At 48.1% G+C, this 26,843-nt stretch overlaps 2 protein-coding genes across 8 annotated transcripts in view; one reads left to right on the top strand and one right to left on the bottom strand.

Annotated features, from left to right (window-relative positions):
• Nucleotides 1–18,842, top strand: part of LOC105185540 (SUN domain-containing ossification factor) — a 45,067-nt gene extending 26,225 nt beyond the window's left edge. For 3 of the 6 annotated variants that reach the window (XM_025301396.1, XM_025301397.1, XM_025301395.1), the window contains 4 exons: nt 12,319–12,889; nt 13,776–14,365; nt 14,714–16,662; nt 17,032–18,842. In XM_025301396.1, coding sequence (XP_025157181.1) covers nt 12,738–12,889; nt 13,776–14,365; nt 14,714–16,662; nt 17,032–18,327 — 3,987 coding nt within the window. In that variant the 5' untranslated portion in view covers nt 12,319–12,737 and the 3' untranslated portion in view covers nt 18,328–18,842. Of the gene's footprint in view, nt 1–11,797; nt 12,890–13,775; nt 14,366–14,713; nt 16,663–17,031 lie in introns of those variants that run through there. The other 3 variants (XM_025301394.1, XM_011145128.3, XM_011145127.3) reach the window with 3 other exon arrangements.
• Nucleotides 18,843–22,979: 4,137 nt separating this feature from the next.
• On the bottom strand, nt 22,980–26,079 carry LOC105185537 (methyltransferase-like protein 13). Of its 2 annotated transcripts, none has more exons than XM_011145125.3 (8): nt 25,569–26,079; nt 25,373–25,495; nt 25,028–25,244; nt 24,736–24,954; nt 24,374–24,633; nt 23,913–24,277; nt 23,662–23,843; nt 22,980–23,570 (listed from the first exon to the last, which is right to left on the bottom strand). In XM_011145125.3, exons 2-8 carry the CDS (start codon nt 25,396–25,398, stop codon nt 23,022–23,024), a joined length of 1,818 nt encoding a protein of 605 aa, XP_011143427.1. In that variant the 5' UTR covers nt 25,399–25,495; nt 25,569–26,079; the 3' UTR covers nt 22,980–23,021. The 2 variants fall into 2 exon arrangements, with proteins under 2 accessions (XP_011143427.1, XP_011143426.1); XM_011145124.3 differs by having other exon boundaries at nt 25,586–25,677.
• Nucleotides 26,080–26,843: the final 764 nt, after the last annotated feature.

Here is a 26,843-nt window from a genome sequence, read left to right as displayed (position 1 = left end):
CCGTTTACCGTTCATCCCAGCCGTGTATCTTTAATCTGATAAAGTAGCCGTTAATCACATGACGATGTAGAAATACGCCGGGGAAACAAATGTGTTTTATTTTCGGCGCGACGCGGTACAACGCGCGCAGTATGCTGCACTGCGGCACACTGATTCGAATGCATTTCAGTAATACGATAGATCTCGTATTAGCAAACAGATACGGTAATACGGCGGTGAGTGTGTAAGCTTCTTCGAGATTGTTTCGCTCGCACGCGAGAGGATCTCCTTTCACACGGCGCGGAGCTTTCATTTCACGATCACGCGCCATTGAAAATCGCGCGAGACACGAGATCGAGTGAGCGCGCCGGTTGATCGGTTAAAATCGACTCAGCAAACACGCTTTATTTATTTTCCGTCGCTGCATGACGCGATCGGTCGTGTTTGCATCTGGCTGCAATCGCTGCAGCTAACGTCCTTCCACTCGCAAATTCCGATTCAAGTGGGTCATCGAGCAAACGAGAATGGTTTGCATAATAATGGAGTTGATTATTCTGACAACGAACGTTAAGATTTCATTGTCGCGTGAGATATCATTCGGCTGGCATGAATTAATCATTAACATTGAAGCTGCACAACGCGAATTGGATTATCCTTGATTGGCCAACTTTGTATATCAGGCGGAGAATGCAGTTGAACTCTCAACTGCATTCCTCGCTTAATGTGTAAGTTTCGTGCGGAGTTAGAGAGACGAGTCCGATGAGTGGCGATTCCTTCGCTGTTATTGCTGCAGCTCCTCGACTCGGCAACGTCAATTGCAACACCGACAACAACGATTATTCAGCGTGCAGCAGTTATTACGTAACGAACAATGCATAACGAAGGCGCGCGCGCACAGAGCGCAAGTGAAATACGCGACCAATTCCGACCGACACCTAAATTATTTTTGAATTGTGGAAATATCGGCACAGCGAGAGAGAAGTGGATGTATTTTCCCGGGCCGACACGGAAACGATGAATATGACTGAGCGATTATTTCATATATAAAACTCGACAAATGAACGGGGTCGGAAGCTCTGAAAATGCAAAAATGCCGTCGGAGTCATCGGGGAGTCACGATTTACTCGAACTCTCGCGCGCAGAAGTGTATGCTGATAAAACAAATTTCATAAGAACTTTCGTCGCGTGGTCCTCATTTTTCTTGTCGGACTCGCAAGGGCACAAAGATACAGAACGTTGAATTATTTATTTTATAAATATATTTTTTTCTTCCGGACGTAAGGTAAAATGCATTCACGTGGAACTTTGTTCCACGGGGCCGTGCGCGCGCACGTTCGCATCTGGCGAGAATTCGTCAGCAATTCCGGAGTCGCGATGATCCCCGAAAATTTGGAGCTCTCACCAGGTCCTCTCTTCGCTCAGCGCCGTATTTTTTCAATAAATTTCCCCCAGCCGCGATGCAAGCGCGATTCAACGCATGTCTCGCGAGCGCATTGCGGTATTATTTAGTACATGGCCGGGAATAACGATCCACGGAATGCGCAATAAAGCCGCCAGGATTGGTAACATCTCGCGATGTGTCGCGGCCCAATTTCGTCCCGAGGTCAAATAACGTGTCGCACGACGAAGAATTTCTGTCGAGGTCCGTACGCGAACAGCAGACGGTCGATTTATCCCGAAGCAGAAGATACATAGGTCGCGGCAAAATGTATTTCTATTCGCATGAATATTTTTTCGCACGACATATTACGTAGTGGCTATTTGCTGCCCAAATTGTGCAACAACGAGCGACAAATTGATCGAAGATGCCATTGTCGGTCGCGCCCATGAAGAAGTTAGGAAAAAATCGTCCCATCGTACGACAGTAGAATTGTACGTAATCGTCATCGGTGTCTAAGATACCGCGCAACGCGCTGCATACATTTTTGACGGCCCAGAAATTCCGTGGAGAAATATTTGGTGGCCCTTTATGTAACACAAACCTCCGAGAATACCCGTGTAATATATTTATACGGATTTGCGCGTAACAGGCTTTCAGTACGAGATGCAAGCAGCGGCTAAGTGCTTGTGTTGTCTGCTGAAGCCTCTGCTATGTGTTGTATTAGTTTTATTGAAGTTCGAACGAAGCCATTCACGTCGCCGGGAAAATATCGAGGTGTGTCGATCAGCGTGGTGTTAACCGCGACGTCTAGTCGCATAGCCGTTGCAACCGTGGAAGCTTATAATCCACGTCGCTGACGTTCAACACCTCGAGAGAGAGAAGCAGAGGAGGGGGAGGGGGGAAACTGCTTAAAGCGGTAGACGTGTTTTTCCCGCGTACGCTATATTGTACGGTAAATTTTAATACCTTCGCCGTACACACATTCGCAAGGTAGACGTGTTGCAGCGTAGAGAGAGAGAGAGAGAGAGAAAGAGAGACGAGACGTCGTGCTTTTTCATCACTTTTTTATCACGCCCACCCTCTGCAGAATTTCGCTCCTCTCAATTTGGCAACGAATTAACACGTATGCATAACAATGTAGCATCGTAGAGACACGATAATGAGCGCGAGCGCTCTCGTGTGACAAGTCGCGTTTCCGCTCCGGCCGCCATGTGTGTCCACACACGTCGCACGCGTTTACGTCGCAGATGCATTTTGAACGACCTCGTGGCGGCGCGTCGACTAATCGCGCAAGACGATCGATCGACTTCGCGGCGACGGAGGCATGTGGAAGCCAATATCCGCGTGACTCGATGGCCGGGCACGCCTTGGAACGTGCCTAACTACGTGGAATTTTATTTTTGCGCGACGGGACGATTGTTAAGTTTCTCGCGTGGGTCGCGCGTCTCACCGCGCCCAAACGAGAGGAGGAAGAGAAAAGCCAGAGCGCGAGCGCGAGCACAGCCGCGCGTGATACCGCGGTGCTCTCTCTCTCTCTCTCTCTCTCTCTCTCTCTCTCTCTCTCTCTCTCTCTCTCTCTCTCTCTCTCTCTCTCTCTCTCTCTCTCTCTCTCGCTGCGCAAGATTTAGTGCTAATCAGGTTTACGTTTACGGCGCGGCCATGTGCGCGATCTATAAATCTATTCGCGCAAAAATCACCACCCCGTAATGAGGCCGTGCCGACAGCGCGCGGCTCTACAGTCACGCACTTATTAAGACGTTTCTGTGCTTTATTTTTGGAATTAGAATACGCGACTTGTGCGAATTGTGACCGGCGGCGTGCGCGGTGAAATGTTGCGACAAAAGTTCGTTGCGTCTGAAAGTTGTCCACGTCTGCGAGCGCGTTGACGGCTATTTTTCGAGCCGATTAAATGTCCTCAAGTCAATCCGCGGAAACTTAACGGGACGACACGTCGTATCGGCTTGAGAAGATCGGTACCGACGATCGCAACAGCAGACTCGTCGTTTTCCGTTCGTAATCTCGCATTATCGCGATAAAAACGCTTATTCTTATCACGAGAAACAATGGCGCGCTCCAGTTTCCACGACACGAAGGCGCAATCTCGCGTGCCGCGCCGCGAATTTCCGTACCAGTTTTCACCGGCGGTGGAAAAGAAAAGGGGCGAGTCTCTCTCAATTCGACGTACGCTCGGTATCCGATCGATCTCAAAGTATCGCGATCGGCCGTTACGATTTGTCAGCCGGGAGAAATCGCGATCTCGTATCGCGGGGAATTGTGCACCGGCATCCCGGCGCACGATTACAACTTTGTCACATTTATTTCCGTCGTCGAGCGTCAATTTGTACGTCCGTTATCCGTGTAAACATCGAGCCGATTTTTCGCGCGACACGGGCGGATATTTATTATCGCTTAAGTCATGACACACCGAGAAAGGGACGCAATCAATTTTCATCCGCCTCTTTCGTTATAATCATCAATCACGCGACTTTCATTGACGAATGGTGACTTGATGCTTTCTGGGTTGTGTGTTAACTAACAAATAAACCGCAAGGCTTGCCGGAGCCTGTCGAACACGCGCTCGCGACAAGACTTACCGTTAACCGGCGCTTGTGAAATGTTAAACACGAATATCCCTTTTTGATGATCGTCATGGTATTGTGCGCCATTTCGCCGTGCCACGGCGAGCGCGTTATCGGCGCGATTACCGTCTCTAAATCCCGGGATTTCAGCGAATACTAATTATACAGGATTAAGCTCGTCCTATACATTGATTCCGTTATTTTACGTCCGCCGCTTGCGCGCGCGGCTTTAGCTCCACAATATCGCGTCTTATAATTTGTCCGTCAAATTGATTCGTGCAATTTCGCCGTAATTCCAAATCTCGTCTGCTGCAATTCCGCCGAATGCTCTCGCGAACCGTTGCGTTAATCGATCCAGACAGATACGCTCATTATATTTGCGAAATTATATTCGGCCGGATGTGTGTACACACGCGAGAAGCGCGACGCGCTTGTCATCGCCTCGTCAAAGTCTCGTTGCGTCGCTGTGACGATCAAGAGTGATCTTTGGATAGATAGTTGTTCTATTCTTAAGCACGCTACCGACAATGGGCGAGACCGAAGCCCGGTAAAGAGAACACACGCAGTGTCTTGATGGACGTTGAAACGGATTCGATATATCGCGCTGGATAAAAGTACGATGTATTACGGTTTTATGCGCGAAGATGGATGGAAACGCTTCGTCAGAATGATCGACGGAAAGAGCCGCGATTGACGATTACCCGATTAGGCGGTCTTTATTGCAACGATAGAACGGGGGTGTAATTTTAGAAAGGATCTGTGCCCGTGCACTCGCGCATTTTTGCGCGCCTCACACACGAGAAAAGGCTACTTAGAAAGCCGCTAAGTCGATAGAATTTCCAAGCTACTTTCGTATGTAGTCACTTCATGATTTCGCTGTCACTCGAGATTTATCGATCGCCTAAGTACACGCAATGGAGGACGCGCGCTAATATGAACAGGAACATTATTTAGTGCCTCCACAAAGAGCCATCGATATCCGATTGAGAAAGCGCGCGCGCCTCTCGAGAGATCTCCGAGTGCATTCAATTACGCGTGTACAATCTAATTGTTTGGTTACGGAGATTCTGATGTATCGCGTACACGTGGAATTTGTTATTATCGTTATTGCTATTAACTCTCCGCTTAGATCTCTCTCCAAGTACTACGCGCGATCCTACGCGCGTTATCGTCGCTTCATCATTTTCTCGTGCGGCTAGAGATTTCCCGGGAAAATCTCGTAATTGTTGAAGTGCCGGGAATAGCCGAAATGCCTCCTGGCGATCTCCTCTTCAATTTATCCCGGGAGATAAATTATGCAACGATTGTGTGCAGATGTCGAATTTCACGAGGATAGCCCCTGAGCTCTCGATCGCACGTTTGAGCGGCGGCGTTTACGATGCAGCACGAGGGCAGATAAGAGCGGATGATTTTTCGATCGAACGCGCATCGTTTATTCAACGTCGAGACGAGCAAACGTGCTCACCGCACGCCGCTCGCGTTTACGTCGCCTGAGAGGCGACGTTTGTTAAAATTCTAATGATCGATGTGCGACTCGCGTGAGTCTCGTCTAATGGTTTACCTGTCATAAATAACTGCCTCCCCGTTAATTAGTCTCGGCTTAATATCCGCGATAACATCGACGTATCGCGGATCCAAAAGCTCTCGCGCAGCGTCCATCCCGCGGCTCGGCTCGGATGGAGGGAGATTCAAGTAACTAGAATTTTACCAAGTTCTCGGTCGCGCGCCAGGCACCAGTTTATCATCGCTCGGCTACATCGTCGATTTATCTCCCAATTTTATTCTCCCCCCTCCACTTTGTTAGCTCGAGCCTTTAATCTTGTCTCGCGCTTCTCTCGTTCTACATTCTATTAGTCCCGTGTCTCTTCGCGCTTATTAAGACGGAAACGAGAAACTCCACGGTCGTCTCGCCGACTTCGGCTCCGCTCAAGTCTTACGCGCTTATTTTCCCGTAATTACATTTCGCGTTAATTGGGTTAATCGCGTTAGCCGGACTTGGGTCGGACAGTCGAGCCGCCTAATCTGCCCGATTAACCGTCGCGATGACATTTCTCCCGTGCGTTACGCCGATAGGGTGTGATTTCGCGGATAACGAGCGTGTAGCCTTTACTTTAGCAACGGTACGCTATGTAACTATAACTTGTTTATAATGAGCAAAAGACGCGCGAAGAGGAAAAACTGGCCTGGATCGCTCCGAGGGTCGTTCCAGTTACTACTGACAGGTTTATAAGCCCGATACGTGCACGCGCGCGCTCGCGCGCGTGCGGCTTCGTTTTCTAGCGAATAAATTTCTCTAGTTAATAATTGTGTTTTCACCATTGACTGCTATTTACCGGATCGCCGAGCGTAAATCTCCCGGCTCGATTCTTCGCGCGGATTTATGAGATGTAAAATAGCGCGGCAACGCACTTTCCTCGTCGCTCTAATCGCGCTTATTGGCTGTTCCCCGTGCGCGCGACGGCTCAAAGCATGTCGTATTTATATGAATTATAGCAACAAACATGCGCACCGTGATCCCCGACGGTCCCAGCCGTTAATTTGCCTTTCTATTTTGACGAATTGGTTTCTCTTGTTTCCCGTATTCTTCCGTACGATTATCCGGGGCTCGCTCGATCCTTCCGCTCTCGTACGCAATCGCGACGATCCTTATGAATATAAAGCCGCTTATGTTATTCTAACCAGAGTTCTCTCTCTCTCTCTCTCTCTCTCTCTCTCTCTCTCTCCCCAATCTCTTTCGATTTTTCCGCGCGTCAAGTGCCTCGTCCGTTCTTTCGCAAGCTCCTTTCGCGTTCTCACATCGAATTCCTTCCGGTTTTTCGCGATCTCGCTTTTTTACGCACATGTGAAATGTTTCTTTATGCCGTACGCCTTTTACAGGCAGTCTTTTACTGCGTATAAAAGATATGAAAGCTTATCCGCTCGTTGTTCGGGTCCTCACGTATCGCTTCGTACGCGTCTCGTCCGTTTCCAGACACGCGCTTTTATCCCTCATTTAATGAGAATGAGATCGAAACGACCGGACCGTTCTAAACGTTTTGTAACGCTCGCGTAGCGCGCCAATGTGCGGCACGCTAAATCGGTGAAAATTAAATAAATGCTATTGAACGTTATCGCGCTGCCTCTCCGTGGGTAAATAACACGCGCGCTGTCGGACAGAACAGCGCTGCAATATTCCCGCTGAATAAGCTCTGAAACTTTTGTGTCACACAATACGCGCATACATACAAACACACCGCAGACGTGAATATACAAAACGAGAAAAGAATAGTGTTTGTGTAACGAGCGATGTGGGTGAAGTGGTGATGCTTTCTCCAAACGGCGACTTGTATGTCGCGCCCGGGAGGAAGGGGGGTCGCTCCAGTTGCGACTTGTCGCGGATTTATGCGGATATCTGCGGCGCGTCCGATGCAGTGAAGAGCTTTTGGCGCATCAATTATTCATAAATCTCGGCGAGAGGAAAGTTTCGCCAATTGCCACGGCCGCCGTCGCCGTTCGGTCCCGCGGTCACGTTTGTGAACGATCTTTTTTATTATCCGTCCGCGATAAGAGTGTTTGACAAACGCGCGCTCGTGAGCGCGCCAAGAAAACGGCCACGGCCTTCCCGAACCAGTTGGTCGACTTGCTTCCAGCAAGCGACGCGACCGGCCAGCCGGCTCTCTCGGCCATATATACGGCTGAGAATCGTCGCACGACGGGATATTGCTCGTCGCTGGACCATTTTTAGCGGCATTCGCCGCGCAAGACGTGTCGCTCGACGCCGGCTGCTTCGTCTCCGCGGCAGCTTTCATAGTTGCGGTGTTCTCGCCTCGAAGGGGTTGCAGTTGTGTTATTGTGGAGAACATACTATCAGGGGAAAGTCTTTTCGTATTTTAAAGCCTTCAATTTCTGTGGTTATAGCCACGGGTTCTTGATTTTAATTCAGAATTAATTTAAATTCCAGGTTAGTTGACAACATTTCTTCGTTGTGTGTATCAACTTTCGTTAAGATTGAACTTTGTTATTTTTATGCAAAGTTTTGTATAATAAAAACGAAAAGACACTTCCCGGTACCCTTAATAATAATAATATGTGTCGCGTTCAATTCTTTCCGTCGGATTCCGAGCGAAGAGGCACGGCCGGAGATCAAAGCTGAACACGCTTTTCGGAAGCGCAGAACTAGCGCTGTGAGAGGAGACGAAATTATTTCGCCCTCTTCATACATACGTGTGTATTTTTCAACTTCGGAAGGGAGAATTCCGCTTCAGCGTGTCTTTGAGTTTATGCGTCTTTTAACAGATCCGCAGGATCCGGCGGAGGATCTCAGGGATATCGACGGTGCTTATCTCTCTCGCGAGTTCTGCCGTGTCGCGCCGTCTCGCTCCGGAATGTGTAACTTTGTGTAATCTTAATGAAGCGCGAGATTCCCTTCTCTGCCGTACGCGGAAGGCCAACTTCTTGCCTTACGCGCAGACACGCCCGTTCCTACGGCGAATTGCGCGCGAACGCACCTGGAATTCGCGCTCGATGTCCCCCGACGACGGATTAAAGCCGGAAGCTGAATTACGCGCGCGCGCGCGTTAAATTCAGCCGCGTTTAATGTCCTATTTAATAGGTGTGTGCAAACACGGTTTACGGCATAAATAACGGCATTGTGCACCGCCGACGTAATACGAATGTTCCGAACGCACAATGCCATCCCGCTGCTTCGTATGCATCCATACGCGGATATTTCTGCCCCCGCGTGCGCTAATTCACCGGGACGCACCGTGTCGTTATGCGCGACGATTCGTCAAGTTTTTCCGACCACCCTCCCCCCTCCTGCGCAATCTTTCCCTCGTGTGTGCAACATGTACGCAGCGCGAAACGAAATCGAGTCTTTTTGCTGTTAGACATCGATTTGCCGCTTTAATATGCGCGGGAGAGGAACGTCACGGGAAAATCTGAAAATCGCCGGGCGTGTATTATCGGATCCCGTTTGTCTGGCGGGGGAGGATAATTGTTTTGTCTGAATTAACAATGGCCGGGGACTGCGATGTACGGTGTGGCGGTAATAATCGCCGATGATGAGCCGATGATTTACGAGAGCGTAATTTATAACAGAGAGGCGTTACGTTACATTACGCACGCGCGCGCGTGTGACGGTATTGCAGAATCGTGCGTGGTTACAGGTGATGTTATCTCAAGTGATGTATATCAATGTTTCGCGAAAATTTTGCCTTGTCGCGCTTTGCTTCAGAGAAAGGAGAGAAGAACAGGGGAGAAAACGATCCTCTTCGACAATCAACACCGATTAAAAATTGAGAAATCGCGCTGTCCAATCGATTAGCGGATCGACATTAGCGGACAACGCCGGCAACGGAGGACATTGACATCGGACGTGAAAACGCGGCGCGGCGCGACGCGTTTCTCGTCGTGCACGATTTTGCACGGCGCGCGGTCTCGCTCGAGCCGTCTCCGAGACGGTGTCTGTCTCTCACGTTGCAACGCGTTGTCGCGTTGCACAGATGCATACACGCGTAATTGAGTTACGTAACAATCGGCACGGTGAATGACTCCTGAATCACGAAGCGTTATTAATAGCCCATTGAAGAAACGGGAAATGCGTCGCTCGCCATTTGGCCTGCCTACGTGAAATGATTGTAACTTATGAATGAAACCCGCGCAACTGCGAGCGTATCGCGACGGCCCGGCGCGAAAAACGTAAATCGCGTTTGTGTAGAGGCGGCGGCGGCGGCGGCGGCGGCGGTAGCGACGGTAAACGCGCCGTTCGCCGTTCGCCCGGACAATCGCCGGCCTGACTGTGCACTTTGCAGTTCTGCCGAATTAGCGGCCGCTGCGAGATAATAGGCGGCTTATAATACCGATAAACCGGCGAATGCCGGCCGCTGTGAGGCCTCCATTTGTTCAATTTTACAGTCGCCCGTGCGACGGACAGGTTCCGTCCGCGCGAATAACGAGCGACGCCATATATTGGCGGTGCGCTCGCATTTGCGGGGCCGCTCCGACGTGTGTGTTTGATAAATTTTGCGCGTACGCTCATTTACACTCACGCAAACACGGGCGCGTGCCCCGCAATCGTTACTCGTTATTCGGCCGCGAGCTCTCCGCCCACATCGCGAAAAGTCATTTGCGCGAAAAAGCGGCCGCATGCGCGCGTTTCTCCACGGCGCGGCGGCTGCTAACAGCGGCGAGACACGGGCGAGATCCGCGCGCGGTAATCTGAAATTCCTCACTATCAAAGTCACCGCGCGAGCAATCTCGATCGCGAGCTTTATGAGGAAGCTCGCGATCCGATTCGCGAGACTTTCCTCCGCCCTCTCAATTAAACTGCGACCACTACCCCAGAAAACATCGCGCGCGGCCTTATCCGCGAATGACGAACGAATAATAATTTGCCGGACCCTCGTCGACGTTATTATTTCCCGCCCGGCGGGAAATACATCGAGAGTCGGCGCGCTTGCTCGCGTTTGCCCGTCGCTATCGAAAGCAGGTCGTTGATAGAAAGCAATACATTTTGTACACCGCGCGAGCGGCTATCTCCGCATCTTTCATTATCGGCCGCGACTGCGAGCGCGCGATGTTCCTCGTGGCTCTCGCGGCTGTTTCGGTGGCCGACGACGAGCATCGTCGTCGGCTTCTCGTTAGCTCGGCCCGGGGCTCGTCAGTCGCGACACTCGTTTGATCGCTGTCCGGCCGGGCTGAGCCTGAGCCGAACTGACAGCGTCTCGCGCGGTGCGTCAGCAACGGCGCTCAGCAACGCTCTTGCGAGCCAGCTCGCTCATTGATCGATATTCGCTAGACCGTGAAACGATCTCGATGAGGCTTTTGCCATTCACGGTGACATCGCCTCCGTCTGCGGGGTTTGTCCACAATGCGCCATTCGTTCCGATTAAATGCACACGCGATAAGTCGGCCCGTTCTCGCAGTCGTCGCCGTAATAGAGATATAATCGCGCTTCTTAGCGGAAGCGGCGCGCGCGGAAGTCGATTTTCCCGTCGTCGTGCGCTTCATACGCCGCTGCACAATGCACTTTGTAAGCGGCCCCGCTCGATATACATGTATTATGTATATGGCGAGAGCCCGAGCTCTCGCGACGCTTTTCGAGAGATCGAAGCGTGAGCGAGAACCGGCCGGTCCCAATTTCCAGCGGGATCGGAGCGCGCCTTCGCTCGTACGCGAGTGCGCTCTCGGTACTTTCTAATTAGTTACACGCGCGGGCCATTAGTCGAACCGGTAATCTCGCTCGCCGGTACCTCTCGCGCTCGCGACAAATATTTCGCGCGAACCTCTCGACTTTCAGCGCGCCGCGCGGGAACATACCGCCGACGGCGATCGCAGCCGTCAAATCATCGCGAGATTTATACATTGTATCGCGTCGCGATAAAAAGATCTTCCGCTGGAGCTATTCCATTAGAGCCGCGTGAGAGCAAAAGGGGAAGAGAGAGAGAGAGAGAGAGGGAGAGAGAGAGAGAGAGAGAGAGAGAGAGAGAGAGAGAGAGAGAGAGAGGAGGCCGATGAGGAGGAGAGCGATAAATCCCTTGATATCGAGTGCAAATAATAAATTAACATATCGCGGTTCGCGTAACGCGTCGCGCGAGAGCTTTCCGCTTCCCTAGAATTAAAAATAGATTAATTCGAAGGTGAAAGAGAGAGAGAGAGAGGGGGGGGGGAAGGAACCGACTCTCTCGATTCGATGGACGTTACAAGTCAGCATTGACAGTGATTAGCTTCGATGCTTCGATATGTCAGAGAGAGAAAGAGGTAAAGAGGAAACAGTGAGAGGGAGAGAGGAGAGACGCGCGTGCGATCTCTCCCTCTCTCTCTCTCTCTCTCTCTCTCTCTCTCTCTCTCTCTCTCTCTCTCTCTCTCTCTCTCTCTCTCTCTCTCTCTCTACGTCCTCGAACCAATTCCGAGCATTGAATATGCATGTCAGCGGCATCCCCACAGCAGAGCTATTCCAAACACATATACAGGCATCGATAATAAATGTCACACGGCTCATGCCTCTTAATTGAACGCGCGTCTACAGGTAATGCCGGAATAAACGGTCGTGGTCTTTGGCGTGATCGCGACACGCTCAAGCATACATGAGGCATCATTTTTTACGAGCGAGGACAGCGCAAGAGCGATGTCAATCGGCTGTCACGGCACTTGATCGACCACTGGACCGGTCGTAGCGCTTTAACGTCTACCGCTCGGTCCTGTCTGTATCTGCGGTTATTTATCCCGGAATTGCCAGGACATTCGCGAAAAATTTCCGCGAATTCCGGAACGAGGTGTCTCTTTTCTCGTCGCGTCGGTCCGCTTGACGCGCTTGACTTGTCCCAATTGTCGGGAATACATTCGAGAAAGAAAGAGAGAATCACTTTCGTCGTGGCCTCCATGACGTCGGCATTTTAGATTCCGTCCCCGACGCGACCAAGCAAGATCAAGAATTCACACGTCGCTAGCCGCGAGAGACGACAGAACGCCACTTGCGCAATCCTCGCGAGGACAAGGTGTGACGCACACCCGCGAAGTGTCTCAGTTCTTCGATTACGGCTTTGCAGCGAGATAAAGATCGACGACGACGACGGTGGCTCGTAATGCAACGGATCGTGATATGCGCCGAGTTTCTGCCTCTACCGTGAGAGACCATCGCGTCAAGTGAGATCGTGTGACGAGCCTTTTACGCGCGCGCGCGCGCGCGCGCGACTGCACAAAGCTGGACAGACAGGAAAATGGTGAACAACAAGTGGGAACAACAACGAGCAGTCGCGACGAGACGAGGCAAGGCTACGCCGAAGTCGTGACCGTCGTGCGCGCTTCAGCCTAAGGTCATGGCCAAAGGCATCGTCAAGAACAACGCTGGATGTCCTCTGCACTGGGTCGACGATTCCGCCGGGCAGCCCAGGCATCTTTTCCAAGCGGCCGCCCTCTACCTGACAGTGCTAGCCGCCTTATGGTGCATCCCCACATGCCTCTATCACCGGTGAGACGAAAGCGCTGTAACAGGATTGTCTACCTGCGTTAGATTACTCGGCATGGAGCTCCGGAGGATCGCGCGCTCAACAATTAGCGCGCTCGCCTCTTGGACGAATATCAATTCTCTTCTTCCTTTCCGTGACGCTTAAACGCGTCCTCGCGAAATTGAAGTCTCTTTCAAAGTCTCGATCGAATTTGTCTTCGAAGAAGGGTCTTCGCTGAAGAGAGAATGCTTCTCTCGGTTGAAAGCGGGGAGAAAGATGATTATGCGCTGGATCGAAGCGTATTCACGCGTGCCGATGTACCACTCGATGAATAGGGAAACCCAATGAAGATAATTATTGATATTAATCGACATTAATTATTTGGATCGAGATATCGCTTCGTTAACTGATACGCGATATATTCCGGACGAGCACGTTAGTATTTGCAGTAATAATTATTACCGCGTTTGCATATTTCGCGTATTCGATGCACTTGGCGAGAGGGGTGGAGGGAAGGGGGCTGCAGCCGAGAATTCTCCAGCGTATACGTGCGCGTCGGGATTCCTCCCGATGTTGATCCGATCCTCTCTCGTCAGTGTACATCAGATATTATTGATGAAATACACGCGCATTGCATTACGGTTCAGTAGTTGATCCTGAAAAATCCGAAGCACTCGGAGGCCGCCGGAGCGCCTGTTTCGTTTCGTTTCGCTACACCGCTACGAACTACATTGCAGTGCCGTCGCAGGCTGTTGTGCGCAGCGCGCGAGCTAGTTACGATACAACTCGTTCCACAGGATTGCCAAACGGAACGAGTCGAGGTGTTGTCGCCAGCTCGTCGGCAAACTTCTCGCGAGGAGACGTCACGGTCGAGCTACGACGAGCCGACAATTCTCTTTCTGTTGACAGAATCTCCGAGACCGGGCAAGCGGTGGTGCTGACGCTGGTAGACACCGCGGCGGCGGAGCTGCAGAGCCTGGCTGAGCCGAAGATCAACCGCGAGTTGTCTTCGAGCCCATCCGCGAAGAATTCGACCTTGCTGAGCGGACAGCCCGAGCTGAAGGAGCAGTTGCCGACGACGCAGATCCCGCCGCCGCCGACCGTTGAGGACACCACCGAACGGCCGAACGACACCGAGGTCGAGCACGAGGACGAGGTGCTGCTGCTGAAGAAGATCTCCGACGAGCCGCCGGAAGTCGTGGTGATCGTCCGGGCCGAGCAGAAGATCAACGCCAACGACGTAGAGCTGAGGGAGGACGATGAGATCGGCCATGTGATACTCGAAGAGCCGGTGCCCAAGGTTGACGACACCTTCACCACGGCGCCGGAATTGAACGACACGGCAGCCCGGGCGCAATTGGTCGGCGGCAGCAGGGACGAGACCGCAGCCGTCATATTGGACGGCCTCGTCTCCTCGGGCCCTACCGATCCGCACGAGGATATACCGTCCTTCAGCGAGTGGGCGCAGAAGCGCCTCGAGGAGGCGGAGAAGAAGAAGAGTGAGCGTCTTCTCATGTTCTCATTAGAATACTTGTGGAAATATTTGCCCAATCCTCTGTGACCTCGAGGAGGACCTGTCGTTTGCATGTTCTTCGCAACTCCAAGTCGGGCTCGGTTCTCTCCGCATTCTCGGGAGATTCAACTTGATTGTTAATTTAAAGTCCAAATGTCCGGTTTGATTGTCAGTTAGCACACATGTCACGCCAGCGACAATGCTGTTTTTCATGCTGACAAAGTTACTGATAAATAGTTTCTAGAATCGTTACAATAGGTGGGATTGCTCGCGAAAGAGTCTTCTTCTACGGAAAATCTCTTCTTGACAATAGCCAACGTCGTACTTTTTACAGCTCATCCAAACGCCTCCGTGCAGACACCGGGTGGCCCAGGGCGAGGTGTGAGCGGCATGAAGGTACGTTCCAAAAACTACGCCTCGCCCGACTGCGGTGCCAAGATCGTGGCGGTGAATCCTGAGGCGCGCGGTGCCAAAAACGTTCTAGTGTCCACCAGGGACGAGTATATGCTGAACGCATGTACGTCGCGCGTCTGGTTCGTGGTGGAGCTCTGCGAAGCGATCCAGGCGAAGAAAATCGAACTGGCGAACTTCGAACTCTTCAGCTCGTCGCCGAAGGACTTCTCCGTTTACGTGAGCGACCGCTTCCCCACGAGAGACTGGAGTCCGGTCGGTCAGTTCACGGCTAAGGATGTGAAGGACGTTCAGAGCTTCGCGCTGCACCCTCACTTCTTCGGCAAGTTCATCAAGGTCGAGCTGCAATCGCATTACGGCTCCGAGCACTTCTGTCCCGTCTCGTTGTTTCGGGCTTACGGCACCAGCGAGTTCGAAGTGTTGGAAACCGAGACGGAGGATCAGATCCTGCAAGAAGCGAACGCGAACGAGGACGACGATGACGACAGCGACGAGGAGGAGCCATTGGATACCGAAGGTGGCGATCCGTCGAGGAATCTCTTCGGTAGCGCGAGGGATGCCGTGCTGAGTATCGTGAAGAAGGCTGCGGAGGTCCTGGTGAAATCCAGCGATCTCAGCGGAAACAATATTACGGAAATTCAGCATAGCATCGATGGTGGTAACATCTTGGACAATTCGTACACGAGTTGTATGACGCCCAGGTACACGATCCTCTGCGGCAACTGCACTGACCAGAAGTTCGCCAGCGTTTTCCAGCTGGTCAGCTGCAGGGATCGCCATTTGGACGGTTTACTGAAGATTGACCTGGTGAACAGAACTTTGAGGCGGGGCAAGCTCTGCGGCCTTCACGGTGTAGAGATAGACTCGTTCTGTCAGAAGCAAGAGGAAAAGTTCGCAGGAGACGATCGAGGGAAACGCGACGACGCAACGCATTTCGACCTGGCGCAAGATCTTCAAACATCCTTTTTAGCGTCCGTCTTCAAGCCGGAGTACATCGTGGCGTTGTGCAACGTTCTGGCGACGAAGGAGCGCAAAGTGGTGATGAACACGAGCTACGAGATCTCGGCGAACGCTTCCGAGGACGTCGTCAAGGAGGACATTCATCTGTCCACCAAGGACACCGATCAGAGCAACGAGGGCATCTCGCATCATCAAGTGTCCGCCACATGCACTCTGGACGCGAACTCAGCCGTGTGCAAGACGGCGCCTTCCAGAGATAACCGACGGCGCGCCGCGCAGGACATCAACGAGGAAACGGAGAACATCAGCATGACGACTATAGAGTCCACCATCAGCACGGAGAGCTTGGCCTCGCAGATCAAGCCTACGAAGACGCTTAGCAAGGAGGACCTGCGCAAGGAGTCTTCCGTGCCGATTCTCGAGCCTAGCAAAGAACCCACGGAAGAGACGTTGCAGGCGGAAGCATTGACGACCGTCGCCCCGTCATTGAATCTACCTACACCGACCTTGAAGATCGCCGAGGACCTGCCGCCGATCACCGGTACTTCCGTCGAGATAGTGTCGCAAACCGTGACCAACATCCCGCCGATTAACGTTGATGGTCAAGAGACCGGCGACATTCCCGTGGCCGACACGGACAGCGCCGAGATGGGTGCGCAGGTTAAAACGGAGAGGTCGGAGAATGGCGAGCAAGACGGAAAACAGCCGAAAGATCTGAGCGAGCAGGAAGTGAAATTGTCGTCGCAGGATCACCTCACGCTGGATACGCTGTTTTCCGACCTGAAGGATTTCGAAGGCGACGCGGCTAATATGCAGAACGGCGCGTCCAGCGCGTCGTCGATGACTCAGCCTACGGCGAGCACAGCCCCTCAAAAGGAGTCTGTCTTTCTCAGATTGTCCAATAGAATCAAGGTGAGCGATGTCTCGTCGAGATATGCGTTTCCACCTGCCGAGAGCATTCTCGCGAAGCGCAATATCTTTTAAAATAATCTTTGCTCTCTTGATGAAGATCTTAATTCAATTGAGGTAAAAGATTTTCATAGGTAATTCTTCTTTCTTCCCCAGAGAATGGAAAATGTTAATTTTGATCATCAGCTCTTACAGTGTAGGGGCGGTTTTCGGGGCACGTCTCTCACAGTCCTCGACCGAGAATTTGTTCGTACATGTGAAAACGTAGATTAATAAAAAACGCCGCCGCCACAGTGGATTGTAAGAGTTGATGTTGTTCTTTTCATTTTTCGCAATCAATGTTTTAGTAACGCTGATTATCCTCTCTCGCAGGCTCTGGAAAGAAACATGTCGCTCAGCGGACAGTACCTGGAAGAATTGAGTCGTCGTTACAAGAAGCAAGTCGAGGAGATGCAGCGCTCGTTCGAGCGCGCGGTGTCCGCGATGAGCGAGGAGTCTCGGAAGGGTGAGGAACGCGAGGCGAAGAGAGTGGAGGAGATTGCCGTTTTGCGGGAGGAAATCGCCGTGTTGTCCAAGTCGGTCCAGACTCTCCTCCACGATCAGGACAGCTGGCAGAGCCGGATATCGGCGGTCGGCCAGCACGCCTTGTTGATATGGTTCGAAGTCGTAGTTATTACTCTGTTTCTCTCCTACTGCCGCCGGACAAGCGACTTGGACGAGGACGAGAAGGTCCAGTCGAAGGACGCGAAAACGGAAGGCACACGTCGGAAGAGCGCAGAGAACTTCGGTTCCCACGACGCGGCGAAGAAGACGAAGAAACGGCGATCTAGCGAGATCGCGTCTCACATCAACAGCACGTACCATGAGCTGATGATCGACGAGCGATGCCATGAGACGAAGAAAGAGCGCAAGAAGAAGCGCAAGAGGGAAGCAGTCGCCGCCGGAGCTAGACTAACAGCGAACGCCGACACGAGGCCAGAAGCGACACGCCAGAAGAGCGTGTTGAACGTTATGCCCGGCGGCACGACGTTACCGTCGAGAAGAGCATCGTCCATCGATCCTCCGCGCTCCAAGGAGTCGCAGGAAGCGTCTGGCAAGAGGCCAGAGTCCGCGCCTGAGACCAGCAGCAGCTGGTTCGACGATCAGATGGAGAGTATAATAGAACGAACCGCGCAACCTGCGATGCGTCTTAGGATGGAGCCCAACCGGAACGGCAGTTCCGAACTCAGCCACCATGGCGACGAGTTCAGCGAGTCAAACTCGTCGTCAGGGGCTGTGGATCGGTCCCTCGAAGGCTCGGTCACGAGCGAGCGAAGGATCGACGTGCCGAAGAACAGCTCGTTCAGGACCGGCGGCATTCTCAAGAGCGCCAAGCTCAGTTCGCCCTCCTTCATGAAGACTGCCTTGGGTACGAGGAGTAAACGGAGACTGTTGTCGAACAGAGAACGCTGGGATTGGAACCAAGACTCGGAACATTCGAACAACATATCTGCCCCATCCACACCGACGGGCCCGTCGCCGCGGATCAACGACAGCGCGAACGGTAGCGCCGCGCACGGCTTGATCGAGGAGAGCGACGAGTCGAGGAGCAGCAGCGCGACACGCACGTCCAGCAAAAAAGAGAAGAAGAGTACCGGTCTAAGGAAAATGGTGAGAAAGTTTTTCTGATTGAAGTAGACCCGCCAGAAATACAGGCTCAACTGGACCACCGATATTCATATCGAATCGGTCGCCATGTAGACTGCGCAATTAGGCTTTACTCATTGAGCTGAGGCGATCGATTCGAGCGAGAAACGCCAAGTTAGAAGGTCGAGCACAAAGCGCGGAGCTCAAGCCGGAGGGAAAGATCAGCTCAGTCGAGTAAGTAAACGCGTAAGCGGACGCATGAATGCTCGCGCTCAGTGGAATCCAAAGCTCCCGACGAATGGAGCTGACGTAAACTTTCTCGTGAAACGACGAGTTATGATTATATAAGGTCGAAGGCTACATATAACATGAAGAGAGGACGGGGCTCGAATCTTGGAGAATCGCGGAGAAGCGTGTCTCTTGAGATCCGCTTGCGTTTTCCTGCATCCTCAACCGAAAGTAATGTACGTAAAATTGCCAAACGTTGCAAATAATGACGGAGACAATTCGTGTGGCCTCCAAACTCTCGAGAGACCAGTCCCGTCGTGTTTATTTTACTAGAATATACGGAACGCGCACGCGATCTTTTGCCTCGTAGCTGATATGTTCCTCTCTCTTCCCAGTGTTCATTTCTCAATATATCCCGATAGCATCGTGCAGATCTGTAGATGTTTATTTACACATACCTACACACATCACACACAGAGTTCCATGAGTAGAAACAGAGAGGTAGAGAGGTCCTTGGTAATGGGAAGGACGACACGATAGTGAATGCAAACGAGAAGACTGCGGAGACTATAACGGCGTGTGCGACAATGATGCCTGTATGATTAAATGCGTCCCCGTATCACATAACTACGTTTCACTTGTTAGCAACAAAGATATCAATTCGGCGTACGCACGGAATGCGGATTTTGCTACGGAGAGTGCGTTAATCATAAGCGTGAAATTGCGGTGATCGTTTACGAGAGTATCCCACCGTTGCGAGAGGAGCGAGAGTGAAAGATTATTTATAAAAACGTAGATTAGAGTCATGTAGGATGTATCTATATATTTAATTACGAGAGAGATCGGTCTTGATCGGTGGACGCAACGGCAGTGACTACAATGGTCTAAAAGAACGTTTCTACGTTTTCGTCAGATCATCCGGATTAACTAATTTTTACCTGTTACACCATCGCCAAAGAGAAAGAGAGGGAGAGAGAGAGAGAATGAGTGAGTGAGACGTCGCGAGTAAAATGTTGGAGCATCGGTAGTAGCTGTTGTAGTCACATCCATTACACTGTATGTCCAAGTACGATCTATTCGAGGCTCCATTAGCGACTTCATTTCATCGTCGTCAGCGTGCATGAGTGTGAAAATCTGTGAAGCGAACCTACAGAGCGCTCCGATTCCTTCGTTAGTTAGCGGTCAGTCCATTAGGCGTTCTTCCGGTCTTTATATCGTGGCAATAATTACGATGCAAGGGTTGTAGGGGAAACGTTTGATCAACTAGTCCCACTTGATTGTCGCAAATTACGTATCACGAAGGAATCGGTCACGCGAGAAGTCCCCTCCTCCCGTTCTCCGAGAATGGGAAGAGTGAAAGGATTAAATCCCGATTTCCTATGTGCGAAGAGTCGTTCCTTCGAACTCAAAGTTATTACTTCGAACTCAAAGTTATTACTTCGGTTTCCAATATTCGGAGTGTTGGCATGGTACTTCATAACGAACACGCTACACATCGAGATATAAATGAAGAGCGCTTTACATACTTAATCTGTATGTACTTGCGCTTGTGTGTAATGTTTGGTTTCCCATCTTGATTCGTATCTTGCCTGTCTTTATGTTAACTCCCCAGTTTATGAAGTGTGCAAACATTATGCTTTATGAAGTATAACTTAGATCTAAGTCCATATTTAGAAAAGAAATCAGAAGAGCTCGGCAACAAAAATTATATCAATTTAACATGCCTAATAAATTAATTGCTCGCTCTTTTTAACGTACAATACGAAACGTTAATTAACTTGTCGCGGTTCCAATTTGGCTGCAAAAGAAAATTATTTTTAAGTGCGCCTAGTAACTTTCTTTTACAACAGAAATGTATTGTTACTATAAAAGAGACAACATTCTTTTACGTCATGTATTGTTTTGATGAAATGTTTAGATATATCCTTCTTAGTTTTCCTTTTTTCTTCGTGAAGCAAATGTGATCGTAGTAACGTTATACGTAACGTTGTTGTTCTTTCTCGGCGTAAATTTGTTATTACCGCTATAAACCGAAATATTTCCTTTCTCGTTATTCTCGATGTAACAACTTTGTTGAGAACATTTGCCGCGAAGATATTCCGAATATTAACAACGATCGTGCCAGCATTTTGTATTTGATAAAAGAATGCGCTGTGATAAACCCTCCTGAAATATACTAAGTGCAGTGAGACGGAAATGGTGTGTGGGAAATTTTGAAGAAGAAGAGAAGAGGAATGCAGAACGGACGAAAAAGTAGAGAATGAAAAGGAGGAGCAAACATTCAGAATGACTTAAACTTTAATAGAAAACGTGTCCTATTACTTAACGTGCATTTAAAGACTATATATATATATATATATAAAATAGCTGATGATGTATGCGCATGGTGTATATCATATATGCTTGGATAAAGCTCGAGCTTTTTTCGAGCTTTCCGTGGATATATTTTCTAGGTTTTAAGTAATTGTTAAACGCGCATATCGTTAAATTAGCAATTATTTATACGCAATGTGATGAAATACACTCTAGCAATTTTATCAGAACTATCATTCTCGTGAGTGAAATCGTCATTGCCATTGTCATGAGCGTAGCGCAGTAATTTTTGTATAGCTTTTATGGAGCGATGCGAATCATAATTAACGAAAATGCGAAGCTCGTTTGCCAAATTATTGCTCATATCTTTAATAACAATGTATTTGTCCGTTCGCGTAATCTAATGTAAAAGTATATGTGTCGCATTTTAGTTATATAAATAACATTCTGTTATGACTTGATATTACGTTTATTAACAGAGTATATTTATTAAAGTGATATTTAAGAAGACACGTTTGAGATCTAAAGTATTACGTGGTACATGTTTACCCTTACGCTAAAATCAATAACATTGTTGATCTGATAGAGTCCTAAGAGAAAATGTATGATAAAGTGTCGCGCGTTCGTATCTGCGAAGGGAATTCTTTTAAGAGTTCGAATCACTACGATATAAGTCGTAAAACAATCGAGGTAAACGAGCTACGTTATTTTCATGCAACTATTTTGCTAGTCTGTAACCGCAAGGCACATGTCATTTGTATCATAACGCATTAATTTCCTTTAGAAAACAATTCGAGGTGAATATGTGACGTTTTAGGATGTTACGGATAATTAGAAGCTAAATATCACGTATGTTCGAACGAATATCCTTTAAATAGACGTGTACAGATAAATGTGTAAATATGTTACAGAGAGGAAGTGAAGTGATAATTAGCATCGCGATACGATGATATCCCTACAATCGCATATGTATACATAAAACATATTATTTCGCGTTGTTGACAAATTGGCATCGTTGTCGCAAGAGAACTGCAACAACATCTGATAAAGTAAAACTCTTTTTATTTTAGCAAGTATTTTCATTGAATAAGCACACGTATTTATTAATGATCTTCATTTTCTCTGATTTTCCTACATTTTCCGTATATCAGAACGAAAAGAAACGTAGTCGTATCGTTACAAATCGTTGCCATCGTGAGCATTAGAATGTTAGTCAGTGTTGAGCAAAATGTATTTACGAATATCGGACAAGCATTTTGAATATGCACATATTCAAGGTTGTATGCATGAGTTATATTTTATAACGTATGTTTTATTTGCACTATACCATATATGTATATATCATTCGATATCGTCACTCGTATGTACATTTTGATCCCGTGAAAAAGTAAGATCTTGATACAAATGATATTAGATAGAGAAAATTTATTCTCTCGCCCGCAGGTCGACTTCACTTGTTTACGTCGTCAACGTTAACTTATTAAGCGCGCATGTTGTATGTATCGGTGTTATAGAATGAAAATTGTTAATTTTGTACTTGAACGTTTATAAATATTTATTTCTTTTTTGTTGTAAAAGAGTTCCCCTTATACTTTCGATACAAATTTACAGTACAGTAAATTTACAGTATATCCGGATGAATATTCGAAAGAGAGTATCTCCGGATGATCATTGAAATTTTATATTAGAATGAGTGTAAGAGAAAACGAGGAGAGGAGAGAGTATGCGTGCGTGTGTGTTTGTGTGTATATATGCGTGCTTAGTAAAAGAGAATATATTTAAGATCGTTTGCGCCTATTGTTGAGTGTTTAGTCAATTATTGTAACGATTGTTACTCATGCGTCTGGATTTTAATCATCGCTTGTAATTAAATTGTACGTCTGTAAATATATAAAAAGTAATGCACGTTGCGCGTATATAATGAATTGATGAAAAAATAAAGTTGCCAAAAGACTCCTCGTATAATATATACTATGTACGATTTCTATGGTTTTTCTTCTTAACCCATCTGTACGCGTGACTGATTTTATCTTCTTCGCTTTAATCTCAAATATTCCATACGAGACTGAACTCGACTGAAAAATTCTCTCATTAACCAATGAGTCGCTATAGCACATTAATAAAGTATGTGTCAAGGCATATAAAACATTACGTTTGTAATTTTCATTATTTATTACGGCATTTATACAGAACGATCAGGACTCCGCAGACAGACTTTCCAAAAATGCGGAGACGTCGAAGGCTTCTCTGAAAGAGGACAATTTTCTCGCAGTTGCTTGTTTGCTTAAGTCGGTAATGGCGACTTTCAGTCTATTCGCCCATTCTTTTGGATCACTCTTCTCCATGGAACATATGACGATCTCATTTACTTTGTCCTGAATGGCGTAACATGCAATCGACTGAAACACCGACTTCAGATCGTCCTTCGCTTTCTGTTTCAAGCTCTTGTCCCTGCTGACCAGGTTCAAGATAAAAATGCCGTTTCTCGTCAAACACATCGCGACCGCTTTCAGCACTGACATCTCGAGAAACTGCTTGGGCGGACAACTCATTCCAACAGTGGTATCTTTGCTATCGATATCGAAGAGTATAGCCTTGTATTTTTTCTCGTGTGTCGCGGCATCTTTGATAAACCGGATCCCATCCGCGATCTCCACTTTCATCCTATCGTCGAGAACGAGATTGAAGTACTCGGTGGCCACTTTCAGCATCGCATTGTCGATTTCAACTGCAGTAATTCTCAGCTAAAACAGAGAAAACAAACTCTCTATTGATCGTGCATGTTCGTGGTAGCATTGGATCCAAGACAAAATGTTACGATGATGATATATATACCTTGGGAAAACATTGATGCAAGAACATGCAGAGCCCGCCACCCCCGAGCCCTATAATCATAATCTCTTCCGGCTCTTTGGTATCTATCACTGCGTTCACACCAACGCTCATGTGAATGTGATGTTCGCAAGCTAAAAATCCAGGATCAGCGACCTTTTTCATCTTGCCACGTCTGGATTTCGCTGTAAAAACAAAAAAATCCCAATATCAATTGCAATCGTCCATCAAACTCCTCATGTACCGATGCGCACCTTGCTTCAACCTAGCCTCACTCTGAATGACGTACGGATTATTTAAGAACAGAAGCCGCCTGAACTCGTGACCGTCTTTCTTCACCTCTTCAACTACGAATGGCCCACTGATGTCGCTCTTTCCCTCATAACAAGTAGTTCCATCTCCAACATCGGATCCCAAGGAGAGAAAGGGAATATTGGTCTTGCCGCATAAACCGGCCGGTGCTAGATTGCGGACGCAATCCTCCAACTCAGCTTTCAAAGCATCCCATTTCTCGAATTTGTGCTCTCTGCGTAAGGTGACGATCGCGAGCCTGTCTCGCTGCGCGCTCTTCAAAACCTGCTGTCGTCCTTCCTTCGTACTGAATAACCAGTCCGTCTCTCTGGAGAACCGAAAAGGAACATGCATCTCTGTGATTCATAGCTCGATTAAATCAAATTCAGCCACAGTGAGTGAATGAAAGAGTTGTTGTATGTACTTTCCCTGTGGGACTAAGAAAGCTCCGTATGTTTTCGCTCCACGTGCGCGTGGTTGATCAAGAACATAGACAGTATAACGTGGATACTTGTCTCCCGGCCGATGCAAGTCCAACGATATCTCGCCAACATCAGCGACGCTTCTTTTATGAAGACTGTTGCAAATGAGCACGGACTGTTGCGCAGACAATATGGCTGAGATCATGTTGTCCATAGAAGACAATCTTTCAGGCGGGCCGTCGACCAACGCTACCTCGAGAACCTATCGGAATTACAATCTACAAAAATAAGTTGCACAAACTTGCTTACCTGGTCAATTATCTAAGTAACATAAAGGTTCTAGAGGTTTTCTCAAAAGACATACAGTCTGTAATAATTTAGTGAATTTTGTAGCGATAACCACAAAAACTGGAACCGAACTGCCTTCCTCCATTCGTGCCTTCGATTCTGCCTCATGGCATCGTGATATACGAAACATGAAACCTGAAGTGGGAAAATAAGACAAGAGCTTTCGAAGAATGTGCTCCTGGAGCAACGATATGCAGATATATCTGCCACCATTGCGTAACACTCGTGTGATTTCCTAAAACATATTTTGCCAGTTATTAGAATTGACCAAATAAAGCAGTCATTTGCATAATAAATAGCATCTTTACCTTAAAATATCTATCCACTGTTGATACTGTGGCCTCTTTGCTGTCTGGCATTAAAGCATCTAATGTACCCTTGTCCAGAACTACACTAAATTTTTCATTAGGATATGACATTTGCGTAGCATCCATGTGTTCATATACCAAGTCTGGTCTTGCTCCATTATTTATGTCTTGCATTTGTTTAATGACAATATGTGATATATCAATATTGATGATATTTCTGAAGAGGTAATTTTACTGTTTATTGATTAGAAATAATATTGTTATTGGTAATTGCCTACCGATTGTCTTTGTAATTAATTCCAATTGTCAATGTAAGCATAGCAAAAGATGAAAAAAATTACATACCTATAACCAACATCATACAGTGACATACTCAGTGTAGAATTTCCACAACCAACAATTAAAATGTCATCCTTGATTTTGATATATTTTAAAAGTATCTCACACAGTTCTGGGTATTCACCATACCTACGTCCAATACGAAATAATTAGCAATATGTTGTAACAATTCTAAAAGTTGTCTTAAAACTGATAACAATACCAGAACAACTTCTATACCATTCAAAGGCTTTTTTACCACGTTTTTTGAAAAACGTGTTCCAGTACTCTGCATGACTGAATTCTTCATGTGTTTTCGGTAGGAGATTCATGTTTTATACAGTATAAAAACACCCAATGCTTAAGATTGTTATATTAGGTTAGTTTTCAGCATTACATTACCGTGTGCAAAAATTGAGAATATGTAGAACATTGGCTATGTAAAAATTTGGCACATAAACTAGTAACATCCGTTGTATGAATTTAAAAATCACAAATATACTTAGTATGGAATATTTTATTCACGTTTCCGAATGAACAGAACACACTTTTTGTATTTGTCCACTTGAAGTGTGGATCAGTACGGATAGGCGATATCACTTCGATTAGTTTAACATCGATTATTTTCACTTTACACAAACGATTATCGTGCAATGTTTTTCCGTTTCGAATATTCCCTAAACAATAGCTTGTTGTTTATTCAGTTCAGTTCGGTATCTGGCTTTAGGTAGAAGGGTGTACCCATACGCCATTCTCCGCTTGTTGTTTATAAAGCCAGCGGCACACGGTGCTTGTTTTCGTGCTGGATTGCTTGCTGGATGAAAATACTGCGTTCTGATTGGTGCATTTCCATCCATCTTCGGAAATGTACCAATCACAACGCAATATTTTCATCCAGCAAGCAATCCAGCATGAAAACAAGCACCGTGTGCCGCTGGCTTTAGGTGCAGAGAGAAACCTGAGAGCGGCCAACACGACATTTTCTGGGACACCGACTTTCCGCATTGGGAAAGGACGCCATCTGCATCCATTTTGAGAGGAGAACTACGATGGTACATTCACTTTCAGGTCTCGGTGGTAAAATCTGCATGTGGTGAAAGTTTTGTGCTACATCCATTTTCAAGAGGTTTATGTCCGTGCTGCAACTACAATTGCCATCTCTATACCAGACTATGTCCGGTAGTCTAAAAAGAGCGGGGGGGGGGGGAGGGGAGAAGCAGGAAAAATAAAAGTACGTATTAAATATTAAATCTTCGAATGTTGCCGTATCAAAGTCTTCTATATAATAAACAATTTAACACATCTGGAGACGCATGATGTATCGTTTCCCTTCGTCCTGCTTCTCAATTCAGCATCCCGTCCGCTCCGGACATTCGCTTGTGGCACTGACAGTGGCCGTCGGTGAGCATTCGATCCGCTCGAAGGAGCACGCGTTAATTAACGACTCCGATTATAAATATCCCGTGAGTCGACGAAATATCTGAACTTTTAAAAAAAA

The sequence above is a fragment of the Harpegnathos saltator genome, unplaced genomic scaffold (assembly GCF_003227715.2).
Source record: "Harpegnathos saltator strain DR-91 unplaced genomic scaffold, Hsal_v8.6 scaffold414, whole genome shotgun sequence".
NCBI classification, from domain to species: domain Eukaryota; kingdom Metazoa; phylum Arthropoda; class Insecta; order Hymenoptera; family Formicidae; genus Harpegnathos; species Harpegnathos saltator.
Note: the sequence above shows the minus strand (reverse complement) of the source record. Positions and strands in the feature narration are given on the sequence as shown.